The 16,257-nt window shown below is 41.5% G+C and overlaps 1 protein-coding gene across 5 annotated transcripts in view; it reads right to left on the bottom strand.

Annotated features, from left to right (window-relative positions):
- The window catches only part of ppp1r21 (protein phosphatase 1, regulatory subunit 21), a 93,988-nt gene that overhangs the window by 76,351 nt on the left and 1,380 nt on the right, over positions 1 to 16,257 (bottom strand). For 2 of the 5 annotated variants that reach the window (XM_068045241.1, XM_068045243.1), the window contains exons 2-4: positions 15,646 to 15,714; positions 9,337 to 9,483; positions 3,477 to 3,581 (exon numbers count right to left, since the gene is read on the bottom strand). In XM_068045241.1, coding sequence (XP_067901342.1) covers positions 3,477 to 3,581; positions 9,337 to 9,483; positions 15,646 to 15,714 — 321 coding nt within the window. The remainder of the gene's footprint in view (positions 1 to 3,476; positions 3,582 to 9,336; positions 9,484 to 15,645; positions 15,715 to 16,257) is intronic. The other 3 variants (XM_068045242.1, XM_068045244.1, XM_068045245.1) reach the window with 2 other exon arrangements.

Raw genomic sequence — 16,257 nt, 5'->3', positions numbered from 1 at the left:
CTATTTACATTACTTTTAAACAGTTAATATTTTCACAGCTTTTACTATACCCACCTTCAAGCCCTCCTACATAATTTTATCGTCTTGAACCTCCCTAAGCCTGTTTTCTCTGTGCAAAATTGAGATATTTTATTTTAAAACCAATGAATAGTTTAATTTAATAAACTTTATTCCTCTCAATTGTTATATTTTGATACCTTGCACATACAAAATGTTTCCCATTTATTTGCTCTGCTTTTAAATAAATGATGTTGCTTCTCTGTGACTTTTAGTAGGGTATGGGTACAATAGCCTATGATTATGCAAACGAACTAGGAATCCAGAAATTGCATGAGCAAATCCCGCCATTGCAAATTGTAAAAATTAATGAAAATTTCTGGATTGTCATAGAAAGCAAACTGATTCGGCAAGGGAGCCTGCTGATCCCATATGGTCTGACCTACACATGACTCAAGTCCCACACAATGTGGTTGACTCAAAGTCCCGAGAGTAATTGGGGATGGGTAATGAATACCACAACCCCAGACCAAATAATTTTTTTTAAAACTTACCACGAGCATCACCACTGGAGATCTACTTCACAATACGTAATATAAATGCAGAAACATACAACCATATATCCCAAAATGCTTCAACAGCACTGAAAATAAAATATTATAGGCAATGAACAAATGAAGTAAATTCACTAATGATAAATAATCAATGGATTCATTCCTCATTGGGACAGTGTAGCCCAATAAGTGTCGGCACAAGAGAAAATTCAGCACTTTGAGTTGTCAGATTTAGAATTGATGGCTAAGGAAGAAGTCAGTTATCTGAGCAAATGCAACAGCATACAAGTTTCCAAATTCTTTTATAATGGAGCCAGTCTGTTTCTGATGTTAATTGGGAATGACCGGAACAAGGACAGTAAAGTGAGTGATGAAACAAGACTGTAAAACAAGGACAAACAATTTCTTACTAGGGAAAAAAGGAAAATCACTTCACTAATTCTTGGGTATTACAGTTCACAGGTAACAATATTTTTGTTTCAAACAGCAAACAGTCTATAAACCTTTCCATAGCCTCCTCCCTCCTATAACCTCAAAATTCTCAAGTTCCTGTACTCACCCTCTACTCTTAGGATTATGGCCTCCTTTGCATGCCATTATTGATTGTACAGCGTAAGCTATTTCAGTTCCACATTCAAATACTCCCCAAACCCTTCTAACTTGCTACTTTCCTCCCCTTCAAAAATAAGGTAGGAGGTAGATTGAGATGGTTTTTGGTAACGAATCTCATGGATTTTACCTTAGGAGGATGGGAATGCGCCACCAACTTTTACGTTGATGACGAACCCACTTCCGCCTAGCCCGGGGATCCGTCCTGTATTTTAAGAGTCCCCAGGCTTTAACTGCCCCGAGGCGGGACTTCTACCCGCCTGAGGGAGGAAGTCCCACCTCAGTGGGCTGCTAGCCAATCAACGGGCCGGCAGCTCTTAGTCCCAGCAGTGCCACCAGGAACGGCATGGAGCCAGGAGTGAATGCAAGTTGGGCATGCCTCACCAGGAGGATCGGTCGTGCCCTGGTCAGGCTAGGGTGGTTGTCCAAAGGGGGGGGGGGGAAAAAAAAAAAAAGAGAGGAGAGGAATCTTGGGTTCCGGGGGCAGCCCTAAATCGGGCACCCTGTGCCTGACTGCCATGGCATCCCTCCCGGCGCACGCTATCGCTGGGCGGCCTTTCATGTCCCCAGCACGTCCACTTGCCACGGGTAAAATATCCATGGAGACAGGCGAGGGCTGTTAAGTGGCCACTTAAGGGCCTTAATTGGCCATGGGCGGGCCGTTCTCCTCCCCCTGCACCCCACACCACCCCCCACCAACCCTGTCCGACCAACGTAAAGTTGCCCAGAGGCAGGAGCGGGGCGAGAAGGCTTCCTGGAGCCTCCAGCTCAATTTTACGCCACCCCCACACCACCATCCAACCCGCTAGGGCGGCGTAAAATTCACCCCCATATCCTTCTTTCTCCATTTTTCAGTTACTGGTTATTTTCTGCCCTTAAAGTACTTTGAAATGTTTTATGTTAAAAGTACTATGTAAATTATGTTGCCCTTATTTTAAAAAGAAAACTCACATGGCTATTAGATCTCTGAAGAGTCTGAGGTTAGGGAATGCTTCTTCGATGTGTGGGGTTTTCAGAATTTCAGCCCAACAACCTGCAGTTATCTGGCGCATTTAGCATAGTAAAAATTCAAAGGATTGATCATCAAACAAAATTTGACAGACCCACATAAGGAGATATTAGCTCAGCTGACCAAAAGCTCAGTCAAAGAAGTAGGTTTTAAGGAGTGTCTTAAAGAAGGGAAGAGCAGTACAGAGATTCAGGGAGGAAACTCCGGTGCTTGGAATTCTAGGATACACTAACTTAGTAATAATTGTGTTTAATTTATCCTTATTTACTTACACAAGATTTTATATACTTTGATAAGGTCTCCTCCAGACTTTACTGCACTCAAAGGAATGCATTAAGTGAAATGCTTTCAAGATGCTTTAGTGTGAGAAGGTGATATAAATACAATTTTGTCTTTTAAACTGAAAACTTTACATATGTTACTTGCATTAATTGTCATGGCAGAGAGATCATAAAACACATTAAGATGGTGAATGATTCATGAAAATAGTTCTATTACTGAAATTTTACCCACTGATACAGATTACTTTTCCAAAATAATTAGATTTGATTTAAAATGATATTTAAAGACTAGCATGTGCACCTATTTTTAATTTATGAACCAATGAATAATTGATAAAAGGATGTAGACTATACATCAAATCCATATGCTAATTTCTGATCTACTAGGTACATTCTTCTGGACTCAATCAGTATGACTGTGATGTATTCCAATTTAAATCAGAAATGCAACTGCCCAGATATGCAAAGTGAATCTATCCTATTAGTGCATTTTTTGTTTATTTCATTGTATTGAATGATTTAGTTATAAGTCTTCCAGGCTTTTAAGTATTTCTCTGCTTCAATGATTCTTTGCCCATCCCTTTCAATTCCAATACCCTGACCCTGCATTCTGTTCACCAGCCCCATGTTCAATGATCCTATTCTCAGAGTCAGAGTCAATTTGTTCAATGGTGAAGCCTTTGTGAATAGTTTAAGTATTGGAAACTGTTAGGTTGCTTTTATAAATCAACTGCAATTGAAGGGATTATGAATGATTTTCCTAAATACAATTTAGTCAGTAAATGGAGTGACGTAACTAAACTATGCAAACCAGAAGATTCCGATTTTGATTCCTGGTTTGTGCCCAGTTAAATCGATATCAGAGCTCTAGAGTCAGACTATACTCAAAAATCTGAGGATCTTGAGCCTGTAACTCATTATTATAGCGGTCAACGGTTTGGATTTTCCACATCTGTTGTTACAGCAACTCTTTTCACAAAATATGCTACGTGCAAGGTTAACTTGGATACCGTGGAACAAACTTACTTGTTTGTGCAAACGCTCATTTTCCTCTATCTTATTCTGCAGATCTTCATCAAACACACTTTGTCGCTGCTGGTTCAGTTGAGATGGAGGGTCAGCACTCTTCTGCTATACAAAACCATTCAAAATTCAGTTAGCAGTTACTCTGGTTTATATTACATATATATATATATAAAAAAATAAAAGATACTACACCGCTATACCTGTACATGGCATTGTAAAGCAACATTATGTGAAGAACTGAGTACAAGGGAGCATCACTTAATTTGACTGTCAACTAGTGGTCATTTGTTTATTTGAAATTGAGCTTTAATTTCTAACATTCACCATTGAGTGATGCTGCACCAATGAAATTGCTCCATCTCGATAAAGATAAAGTCAAATGTTTACTTTCTAATAGCCATGCTATCCATCCCTGCTGCAAAAACATTTAACAGACCCCAATGTGACCTAATCTGTCCATAAGGAACAAAAACACTACCCAATTCCTCCCCTGTCCCACATGTCCAAACTGCCTCATGTCAGACTTCTCCCAATGCCTTTTCCAAACTCAATCCCAATGGATTGCCCAAACTCAGCACCTACCACCATAATGAACCCAACAAAAATCTGCTGCTTTCTACTGTTAGCAGTTAGCCCACCATATGTGCCCAACACCCCAGCAGAATATCAGCCCACCTGTTCAAGTGAATGGCTGTTGATATCTCCATCACAATTCAGCATGATATCCTGCCTGAACTGGGCCTGAATGTCTTAACAAATCTTTAGAATCTTCAGCAAGGCATTAAGAAGGTTAATGGTATGTTCGCCTTCATCACAAGATGATTTACGTACAGCAGTAGTGAAGTCTTGCTACAATTGCATAGAACCTTGGCTAGACCGCACCTGGAATACAGTGTGCTGTTTAGGGAGGATATGATTGCCATAGAAGGAGTGCAATGAAGGTTCACCAGACTTGTTCCCAGGATGGTGGGACTGTACTATGAAGAGGTATTGGAGAAACTGGGCCTGTATTCTCCAGAGCTTCGAAGAATGACAGGTGATCTCATCGAAGCCTACAAAATACTTAAAGGGATAGACAGGGTAGATGCAGCTAAGATGTTTCCCCTGGTTGGCGAGTCTAGAACCAGGGGACACAATTTCAAAATAAGGGAGAAGCTACTTAGGACAGAGATAAGGAGAATTTTCTTTGCTCAGAGTTGTGAATCTTCGGAATTCTCTATCCCAGAGGGCTGTGGAAGCTCAGTCATTGAGTATGTTTAAAGCAGAGATTGACAGATTTCTAAATACCAATGACATAAGGGGATATGAGGATAGTGTGGGAAAAAGGCATTGAAGTGGATGATCAGCCATGATCGTACTGAATGGCAGAGCAGGCTCGATGGGCTGAATGGCCTACTCCTGTTCCTATGTTCTATAACCATCATTAAACTTTGTTCGTTATTTCAACCCCTTCCTAACTGAGCAGCTGTTTTCAGATTTCAGCCCCCCCCCCCGCCCCTCCTTCCCTGACCATCAAAGCATCACTTTCCACATCTGGACTAACCCTTCCCTAACATCCCACTTTTCTCTCCAGCATTTGGCAAGTTTGGTTGTACACCCTTCGCTTTTTCCCCTCTCATCCTTCACCTCCTTCCCTAGTCAACCTCACCCTTGCTCTCTCTTTTCCTCCACACAACGACCCATCTGCATTCTCTTATCTTTGATTCAGTTATTCCTCCACCTTTACAACTTGCTTGACTTGAATATTACATTTGATATTCACTCCCTACGTGCAGTGCCACTAGGGATCAACAAATACAGAATTTACACACAAGCTTCTCATAGTATTTTAAGGTAGTTGGTTAAAAAAAAACTCGGGCAAAACAAGAATTTTTTTTTTTTTTAAAACGCATTACGATAATCTGCACTGCCTGAAAGGGTGGTGGAAACACATTCAATAATAATTCTCAAAAGGGAATTAGATAAATACTTGCGAGAGAGAGAAAATTGCAGGGCTATGGAGAAAAGAGAAGGGGAGTGGGACTAATTGGATAGCTCTTTCAAAGAGTCAGCACATGCACAATGGCAGAAATGGTCTCCTTCTGGGCTGCATTATTCTATGATTCTATGACAGTAATCTGGACAGATCCAATGACCGAGTGTGAAATCAAATTTAGTCTGGAGGTGATTATTAAGATTTCAAATTTGAATACCAAAAACTGGAACAGCCAGGATGGTACAGTAGGTTAGCGCATAGTTTCACCTTATGCCCCTGAATTTGAAACATGAAATATATTTATCACATCATATTGACAGCATCATTTTAGCCCTACAGCCTAATTCCAGGGTCCAGAGTCAAAACACAGGCCAGGAAGATGTGCAAATTTAAATCACTGGTTCAGATAGTAGATAAGCGTCTTATGCTAGAACTCTGCCAATGCCACTCAAATTTCTCTCCTCTCCCCCAAAACTAAAGAATGATTTAACTCCCTCTTAGTATCTCTTGATACTGAAATCAGGAACTGTATATGCAGAATCACAAGCAATCTACTACACATGGCCAAGAACTCTGATTCTCAATGTTACATAAGCAGCAGCCAAAAAAAAAAATATTTGAATATCCAGCCATGGGTGACATTTAATTTGGGTTACCGTGTGGCTATTTTTACCTTATTCAAAATCAATTTCCAAGGCTACAATTGAAAACCCCTTTCATATATATTTGAGTGCCATTGACTGCCCATTATTTGAAAGCAGGATTGCCTTGGTGGGAACTTTTAGTTTCAGCTACTCCCTGTCACAAGTATACTCTACTGAAAGAACCCATCACAGCAATTTGTTCCTGTATAGCAAACCATAAAAGCAGCAATACTGCTGTGAGGCATCTGCAGATTAGACAGATGAACTCTGTTACCAAGCAAAAGAAACTAATTTTCCATTTTCCAGAAAACATAGGTACCGTGCATTAAAACAGCAGAATGAAGTAAAAGCAAAAAATATAGCCTGATAGCTGTGATGACGATAGCAAAACTTTTGATGCTGGTGGAAAGTGCAACATAATATGGCATTAACTTTTTATGTTTCTTTTCAAAACTGTAAATCCCATCCCTAGTAATATCCTGCTGATTCTATGCTCTACCTTTCCATTGCTTTCCAAAACAGCACACAATTATTTCAACTGTGATCTAAGGTTTTGTACAAGTTGAACAGCTTGTTTTTTTTTTTAAGCCCTTGTCCTTTTATGCCATCACCTTTAAAGGCCAGCATAGCTGCATACCAGGATGCCTTTGATCCTCTAATCCATTCAGAGCCTTACTGTTTAAGGTATATTTCCTTCCTTTATTCAGACCTCAAAATGTATTACTTCACATTGTTCTATATTAAATTGCATTTGCTATCTCCCTGCTCATTTTGTGAGCTATCCATATCCTCCTGCCGTCAAAATCCACGTGGAATATCACTCACCATATCTGAAATGTTATTTTGCCCCTCCCCTTTAACCATCATTTCATCCATATGGCCATCGTGTCTCTAATTCCACCTGGGGTAAGTCCCATGCGTCAGCTTGCCTCAATGGTAGCAGTATGACCCAAGATAGAAGACAGTGTGTTAAGCCCCATTCCACAACTTCAACACTTAATCTAAAATGATACTTCAGTCCAGTACTGAGTGTGCTGCATTGCTAGAGTTACTTACTTGCACATGAGGTGTTAAACCGAGGCCCCCAGAGGTAATAGTGCTGTGCCCACTTTTGTTTTCCATATCAATTTTTAAATAATTTGGATGTGGTTATGGGAAACACAACCTTGAAATTTACAGATGATGCTAAAATAAAAGACCTGCATTTATGTAAGCACCTTTCACAACCCTAACTTTACAGCTAATTAAGTATTTTTGAAGTGTAATCGTTATAGTATTGTAGGGAAACATAGCAGCTATTTTGCACAGCAAGATCCCACAAATAGCAATCAGGCAATGACCAGATAATTTGTTTTGGGTGTTGGTTGAGTAATAAATACTGGACAGGATGCCAAGGAGAACTCCCCTGATCATCTTTGAATAATGCCCTGGGCTTTTTTTATATTTGCCTAAGGCGGCAGGTAGGGCATTGGTTTAATGTTTCATCCAAAGTACAGAAAATGGGAGTTTTGAGAAACAATGAAGTGGATTGTAGCTGAATGGCTGGACAGATGCAACTTAAATGTGGATAAATGTGTTTTTTTTTGGAGAAAATGCTAGCAGCTTGAGTATATGCTAAAAAGACAGACACTGAACGGTATGAATAAAAGGACATTTAGGTCACAAAGAACTTTCAGCACAGGTTCACCAGAATGATGCCAAAGATGGGAAATGATAATTATAAGGAGAGACTCGAGATACTGGCTTTATTTCCAAAGCAGCACAAGAAGGCCAAGGAGATTTATTAAAGTTGATTAATGAAGAGTTGTGACAGAAGGAATAGACAAGGACAATTTCCTCTGGCTGCAGTGTGGGTAATAAGGGGTAATCAATATAAAAGCATTACTTAAAACGCGAGGAGAGGTTAGGAGAAATGTCTTTACAGAAGAGGGTTGTTGGAGCATGGGATCCTTTGCTACAAGGAATGGTTGAAACAGAACCATTGCTTCTTATAAGGGAAAATTAAATAAATATTTGTAACAGAAAGATACATGTCTGTGAGGAGGGGGGGGGGAAAAAGAGTGGGACAGTGGGATTAGTTTTGGATTGCTCCAAACACATTGGACTGAATGCCCTCCTTTTCTGTGCTGTAAACCTCTATGGTTTTGATAGTCCTTCCACCCATTTATACTAACCCTACAGTAATCCCACATTCCCTACCACCTACCTACACTAGGGGCAATTTACAATGACCAATTTACCTAACACCTGCAAGTCTTTGGCTGTGGGAGGAAACTGGAGCACCCGGCGAAAACCCAAACGGTCACAGGGAGAACTTGCAAACTCCACATAGGCAGTAGCCAGAATCGAACACGGGTCCCTGGAGCTGTGAGGCTGCGGTGCTAACCACTGCGCCGCCCCATTAGATGGAAGTCATCTCAACCCAAAGTTTAGTTATTTAAGTTTCCTTTATATAGTACCTTTAACGTAATAAAATGTCCCAAGGCATGTTACAGGAGCATTATGAAGCAAAATTAGACATTACCCTAATATTTTCTTATGTGGCTCAGATAGCCAAAAGCTTGGTCAAAGAGGTAGATTTTAAGGAGCATCCTAAAGGAGGAAAGAGAGGTGGAGAGGTTTAGGGAGGGAATTCCAGACCATAGGGCCCAGGCAGCTGAAAGCACAGCTGCCAATGGTGGAGGTATCAAAATCGGGGATGTTCAAGAGGCCAGGATTAAAGGAGTGAAGATATCTCAGAGGGTTGTGCAGTTGGAGGAGACTACACAAATAGGGAGGGGCGAGGCTTTGAAAACAAGGATAAGAATTTTTTTTTTTAAAAACATCGAGGTGTTGCTTAACCAGAAGCCAATATAGGTCAGCAAGCACACGGGCGATGAATGAATGGAACTTGGTGCAAGTAAGGACATGGGCAGAGTTTTGGATGACCTTAAGTTTGTGGAGAGGAGAATGTGTGAGACAAACCAGGAGTGCATTGGAATAATCAAGGCTACAGTTAACAAGGTTGCGAACAACTTTTAAGTAAGTTCTGCTGCTTTGATTAAACAGCATTTTGAACAGAGGCTTGGAATTTAAAAAAATACAGAGAGATGATAATTACAGCTAGTAGACATGGATATCTACTTGCAAAGGAAAATGTATGGATATGAAACACATTATTACTATGCCATCAACTACTGAGTTTCATGAAAAATTCAAGAGCCTTGGACCCCAGGAACCTTGCTTCATTCCAGACTTCTACCTTGGTCTTTTTGCCCTTGGCCTCAGTAGTTACTAATTCCTCTTGAAGTAACTCTACACGCTTTGCCAGCTGTTGATTTCGGAAGGTTAGGCTGTCCATTTCCTGCTGCAACTTCCTAACACTTTGGTCCTTCATCTTCAGCACCTCCTGTTGCAGGGAAAAACCTGTATGTTAAGTCAGTTAATACAACACGAGAACATAGGGAGGTATGGACTGGAAAAGACCATTGCACCCCATATGGCTGCTCCTGATATTATCTAAAATAATTATCATTGCAGTTTTTGTCTGCCTGGACTGTTTTGGTTGGTCAGTTTAAGGGGTGCATCTGTTGGTGGAGAGCAAAAGAGAGAAGCGGCATGGATTCTCCCCGACAGTTAATGAAGATCTGTTGTTTTTTTCCTTTAAAACTGGGGAGGAAGTCAGCGAGAAATGCCAGGATTTGTCCTTTCCTCTCACCTCCCTCCAACGGTGTTAATGTACAGTAGCTGGGAGACGAGTATGTGCCAGTGTTATCTAGAATCACTTCAGCAACAGCTGCCGGCTCGGTCAGCAGCCCTGCAGTGGCTGCAGTCAGCAATCAGGATTGTAGCAGGACTGGCCCAGGAAGGTACCCCCACCCCTATACAGGTTAAGGAGCGAGCAGAGATCCTGTTCCATGCTGTGAGCCAGCACTACCTTGTGTTTAGTTCGGGCATAACCGATCTTATTGAATTTTAGGCCAGGAACTGTTGCTTCTTAGTTAGCAGGGTGGGGGGCGGGGATGGTTGGAAAGAGGGCAGGGTCAGGGTTAAGAGGAAAATATGGTGGGATGGGGAAGGAACGGTTTGATGAAACTGGTTAAGTGTGGCAAAATGGCAGAGACAATTATTTGATACAAATTATCTGAAAACAATTCTTTTTGCTAAAAATGAAGATTCATTACATTTGAATTAAAAAGCTATCAAGTGAATTAAAAAAAACACCAGCATTGATTCTATAGACAAAAACGATAACAGACTATACCCTCCAGAGAGTGTCTGCATAGTCCAATGGGCATGTCACCACACAAATTTAGACTCAAGGAAGCAGCAGTTATAATGTTGCTATGAAACTTGAATCCTAAACAAGGACTTTGTCATGGAACAACATTGGTAATTAGGAATTTCTTCAATGATAAATACTAAAATTATAATAGGCAGATTTCAAGGAGATAGAGTATTTATCCCTCGAATAATATTGAGCCCATCAGATGCAAGCCTTTTCAACTTAGGAGAAAGCAGTTTCCAATTAGACTTCCATATTCTATGACTATAAGCAAGTCAGAAGGCCAGGCTTGATAACGTTTGTAATTTTATTCATAGGCCTGTTTTTACACAGACAGCTTTATGTAGCTTTTCGCATATTGAGAAGTTTTGATTCTGTTGATATCTTTGGGGAAAGAATAATTCTGTATTTGAAGAAGTACTGCTGCAATAAAGATACTAATTTGTTTTGCGGGTCTCAGCTAATTACAATATAAAGTACATACAGGGGTGATGGGTGATGGGATTTGGTGCGAGAAAGGATATGGGAAGCAGGCAGTGGAAGATGGAAGGCCAGGAGTGTACTGAAATACTAAAGCCCACAGGTAACAAAGGCATGATTGAGGTTTTTGGCAGATGAGCTGAAGTAAGAGCAAAGATGTTACAGAGGTGGAAACAGGCGCGAATGTGCGGTTGGAAGCTCAACTTGGCGTCAAATATGCCAAGGGAGAGGGATACAGTCAGTCCCTAGGAAACTGAGTTTGTTACAATAACTGAAGACAATGGCTTTGATCTTCCTGATATTTAATTGGAGAAAATTTCTATTCATCCAGTACTGGATGTTATGCAAGCAATTTGACAATTTAAAGGGAGTGGAAGGGGTTGAGAGGGGTGCTGGTGAGGTAGAGCTGGGTGTCGTCAATGTACATGTGCAAACTGATGCTGTGTTTTTGGATGATGTCACCAAGGGGCAGCATGTGAATGAGAAATAGGAGGGGCCAAGGACAGATCCTTGGGGAACACCAGAGGCAATGGTGCAGAAACAGGAAAAGAAGCCATTGCAGGTGATTCTCTGGCGGTGACTGGACAGATAAGAAAGAACGAGGCGAGTGCAGTCCTACCCAGCTGTACAACAGTAGAGGGGTTTGGGAGGAGGATGGTGTTGTCAATCATGTTAAAGGATGCAGACAGATTGAGAAGGATGAGGGATAGTTCACCACGGTTACAGGCACACAGGATGTCATTTGTGATTTTCATAAGAGCTGCTTTGGTACTGTGGCAGGGGTGGAAAGCTGTTGGAGGGAATCAAACAAGGAGTGCAAGGAAAGATCTAGATTTTGGAGACACCATGTTCAAGGACCGGAGAGAAGAGAGGTTGGAGATAGGATGGTAGTTTGCAAGGACTGAGGGATCCAAAAGGTTTGTTTATTTGAGAAGGGCAATATCAGCAGATTTGAAAGGGAGGGGGACAGTACCTGACGAAAGAGAACAGTTAACAATATCAGCTCATGTGGGGACCAGTAAGGGAAGTTAGGTGTTGGCAGTTTATTGGCAATCTTTCTTTTCTTTCTTCTTTGGCCTCCTTGTCTCAAGAGACAATGGGTAAGCGCCTAGAGGTTGTCAGTGGTTTGTGGAGCAGTGCCTGGAGTGGCTATAAAGGCAAATTCTAGAGTGACAGACTCTTCCACAGGAGCTGCAGATAAAATTGGTTGTCGGGACTGTTACACAGTTGGCTCTCTCCTTGCACTACTGTCTATTTTCCTGCCAACTACTAAGTCTCTTCGACTCGCCACTCTTTAGCCCTGCCTTTATGGCTGTCCGCCAGCTCTGGCGATCACTGGCAACTGACTCCCACGACTTGTGGTCAATGTCACAGGACTTCATGTCACATTTGCAGACGTCTTTAAAGCGGAGACATGGACGGCTGGTGGGTCTGATACCAGCGACGAGCTCGCTGTACAATGCGTCCTTGGGGATCCTGCCATCTTCCATGTGGCTCACATGGCCAAGCCATCTCGAGCGGCGTTGGCTCAGTAGGTTGTATATGCTGGGGATGTTGGCCGCCTCAAGGACTTGCGCGTTGGAGATACGGTCCTGCCATCTGATGCCAAGGATTCTCCAGAGGCAGCGAAGATGGAATGAGTTGAGACGTCGCTCTTGGCTGACATACGCTGTCCAGGCCTCGCTGCCGTAGAGCAAGGTACTGAGGACACAGGCTTGAAACACTCGGACTTTTGTGTTCCGTGTCAGTGCGCCATTTTCCCCACACCCTCTTGGCCAGTCTGGACATTGCAGCGGACGCCTTTCCCATGTGCTTGTTGATTTCTGTATCGAGAGACAGATTACTGGTGATAGTTGAACCTAGGTAGGTGAACTCGAACCACTTCCAGAGCATGGTCGCCGATATTGAGGGATGGAGCATTTCTGACGTCCTGTCCCATGATGTTCATTTTCTTGAGGCAGATGGTTAGGCCAAATTCGTTGCAGGCAGCCGCAATCCTGTCGATGAGTCTCTGCAGACACTCTTCTGTGTGGGATGTTAATGCAGCATCGCCAGCAAAGAGGAGTTCCCTGATCAGGACTTTCCGTACTTTGGTCTTCACTCTAAGACAGGCAAGGTTGAACAATCTGCCATCTGATCTTCTGTGGAGGAAAATTCCTTCTTCTGAAGACTTGAACGTATGTGAGAGCAACAGTGAGAAGATCCCAAACAGTGTAGGTGTGAGAACACAGCCCTGTTTCACACCACTCAGGATAGGAAAGGGGTCTGATGAGGCACCGCTATGCTGAATTGTGCCTTTCATATTGTCATGGAATGAGGTGATGGTACTTAGTAGCTTTGGTGGACATCCGATCTTTGCTAGTAGCCTGAAGAGACCAGGTCTGCAGACGAGGTCAAAGGCTTTGGTGAGATCTATGAAAGCAACGTAGAGGGGCATCTGTTGTTCGCAGCATTTCTCCTGTAGCTGGCAAGAGGGTCAACGGAACACAAAATGAATCTCATGGACAAGATGAGCTCGGAGAGGACATGAGGGGAGGTAGGAGAGAAACTAGATAAAGATGCAAGTTCAGGGCTAGGGCATGGAGAACCTTAGAGGAAGTTTGGCCTGGTGGGATGGCAAGGAAGGGAAGCAAAAGAAACAGCTGAACAGATGGTCTCAATTTTAGTGATAGAGGGGTCTACAAGCTCCTTGCACTTGCTGAAGGCCAGGGTGAAGGAGACACAGAAGAGGGGTTTAAGAAGATGGTTTGCAGTAAAGAAAAGCTGGCAGTTAGCTTGGAATTCCAGGATGATCATGATAGTGAGTAGTTTTGAAAGATGAGAACCGGACGTAATAGTGCTTTATACGGTCCAACCAGTTCTCTCCCGGTGAGGTTCACCCTCCATTCCACCGTGAAAATAAGAAAAAATGATTCTTAACTTAGCTCATAGTAGGAACAGTCCATAGTAGAAAGCTGCTTGTAATTGAAAGTTCTTCCCCATAACAATTGTTGACATAGTGTGATAGAAAATGTTTCGATTGGCATTAGAGCACATTGAGTAAAATACAGTAACATGTATATAGCATTTTGTTGTATAAATTGTCCCAAGGCGCTTCACAGGAGCATTATAAAGCAAAATGAGACACTGAGCCACATAAGGTGACATTAGGACAGACGGCCAAAAGCTTGGTCAAAGAGGTAGGTTTTAAGGAGCGTCTTAAAAGGAAGCAAGAGGTAAAGAGTTGAAGTAATTTCGGAGGAACTCCAGAGCTTGGGGCCTAGGCATTGAAGACACGGTCACCAATTAAAATCAGGGATGCTCAATAGACCAGAATTAGATGAGCACAGATATCTGGGATGGTTGTGGAGCGGGAGGAGATTACAGAGATAGGGAGGGGCGAGGACGTGGAGGGATTTGAAAGCAACGATGAGAATTCTGCTTGACCAGGAGCCAATATAGGTCAGCGAGCACAGGTGTGATAGACGAATGGGACTTGGTGCGAGTATGGATACCTGCAAAGTTTCAGATGACTTCAAGTTTACAGAGGGTAGAATGTGGAGACCAACCAGGAGTCACAGACATTTGCTCAGCTTCTGACCTATAAAATACCAGGCTGAAAGATGATGCTATGCACGTTACTTTTCCAAATCCAGACATTCTTGATCACGCATCTTTGTTCTAAAAACAATTTTAGTTTAAGATCTGACAGACATTAAGGAGGCTGGGTCTAATTAAATATTTAATATTTGGCAAAGCAAAAAAAGTCATCGAATTTCATAACAGTTATTTCATAACAAAATAATGGGAATCTATATGGCTTGTTATATACCCATCTTGTGATGAATATTTTTTGATACAACCCAGTTTGATAGTCCTAATAATAGCTCCAAGCCCATGAAGTGATTCATAAACAGGTCTGCATCCATGATTCTCTGCATGCAAGGAATTCATTCTCAGCTAGGCTGGCAGCAGAGCACATGGTGGGGCAGGAGTGGGTGGCAAAGAAGGACAAATAAATAAGAGATGGGAGAGGCATAGGAGCTGGTCACTAACTGGTTCAATAAAGCAAGAAAGAATTGAAGAGCTATTCAACAGTAAGACTGTTCCTACCATGCGTGTTTGTGCAATTTTGAATTTCCAAACTCATGGGTTTTGGAAACAGTCTCAAAGGTTATGATTAACACTAAAACAAAAGAACAAACTTGTGTTTATATAGTGCCTTTCACAGCAAGATCCCACAAACAACAATTGGGCAACCAGATAATTTGTTTTAGTGATATTGTTTGAGGGATAAATATTGGCCAGTACACCAGGGAGACGTCCCCTGCTGAATCACTCTTGCTGGTCCAAATTTGCATTGATGTTTTGTATTTCAATTTCTTTCTGCTCTCTTCTGCCTCCCTCACTGCAGCAAACATTCAGGAATGCATTTCAGGCAATTTGCCTTGCAATGAATATGATGTACATCAGGTCAACTTGTACTTGGATAAGACCAATTTTCCATACTTAAGCAAGTCTAAAATTGCTGTACTTGCCATTTTCTCATTCAGGTTACAACTTGACCATTTTCTGTAAAATCAGAGTCAGGAAGGTTCAATTGGATGTTACAAAAAAAAAATCTAATTCTTAACAAGACTATAGTATATGCACAGCCTTAAAGTGAATTATTTAACCACTGGAAATCTGCAACAAAACAATGTCTCTGCTGAAGTAGCATGATTTAAATGAACATGCCTCATATAAACCCAAAAGGCTACAATTTGGTCTGGAAGACAGACATCAAATATTGTAACATTACTGTATTTACAAATCACAGGTGTGTACCTTTAAAGATGCTCCTTGGCCTTGCTCATCTACAACAGCCTTCTTCAGTACTTGGTTCTGAGCCCGAAGCTGAAACATTTCAAGAGATAAAATATTTTAGCGTAGGAATTCTCAAATTAATGTTTAATGACATTATTAACAAGCTATAAATTGTTGCTTTTTAAAAAAAACATATTATAAAGCATTTTAGTATATTGCAAAAATGGTATAATAAAGTAATGGATTTACTTTATCATGCAGCTGCCAACTCAATATGTTCATCGATGTATTAAAGACAAAAATGAACACATGCTATACATGGAAGTGTTCACAAATAATTCCTTTAATCAGTAACATGCAAAGAATATAAAGGCTTCTGGTACAAATGTTATTTCGATTTATAATTAAACACATCACTTGGCAAGGAGTTTTATATTTCTGTCTGAGTATCTTGCAAGATTTTCCAAAATGTACCGATGGCAGACAACCTATTCAAATTTCTTTCAACACTACTTTTGAGCTGGCCAGCATGACCTGGGAAAGTTGGGGAGTAATTTCTCCTCCCCCCCCATTTTGCCACCCTCTTCTATACAGGACAGGAAGCAGCAATTAACCACTTGCTGGTACTTGCTC

Source organism: Heterodontus francisci, chromosome 13 (genome assembly GCF_036365525.1).
Source record: "Heterodontus francisci isolate sHetFra1 chromosome 13, sHetFra1.hap1, whole genome shotgun sequence".
Classification (NCBI taxonomy): Eukaryota; Metazoa; Chordata; class Chondrichthyes; order Heterodontiformes; family Heterodontidae; genus Heterodontus; species Heterodontus francisci.
This window is presented reverse-complemented; position numbering and strand designations above follow the sequence as displayed.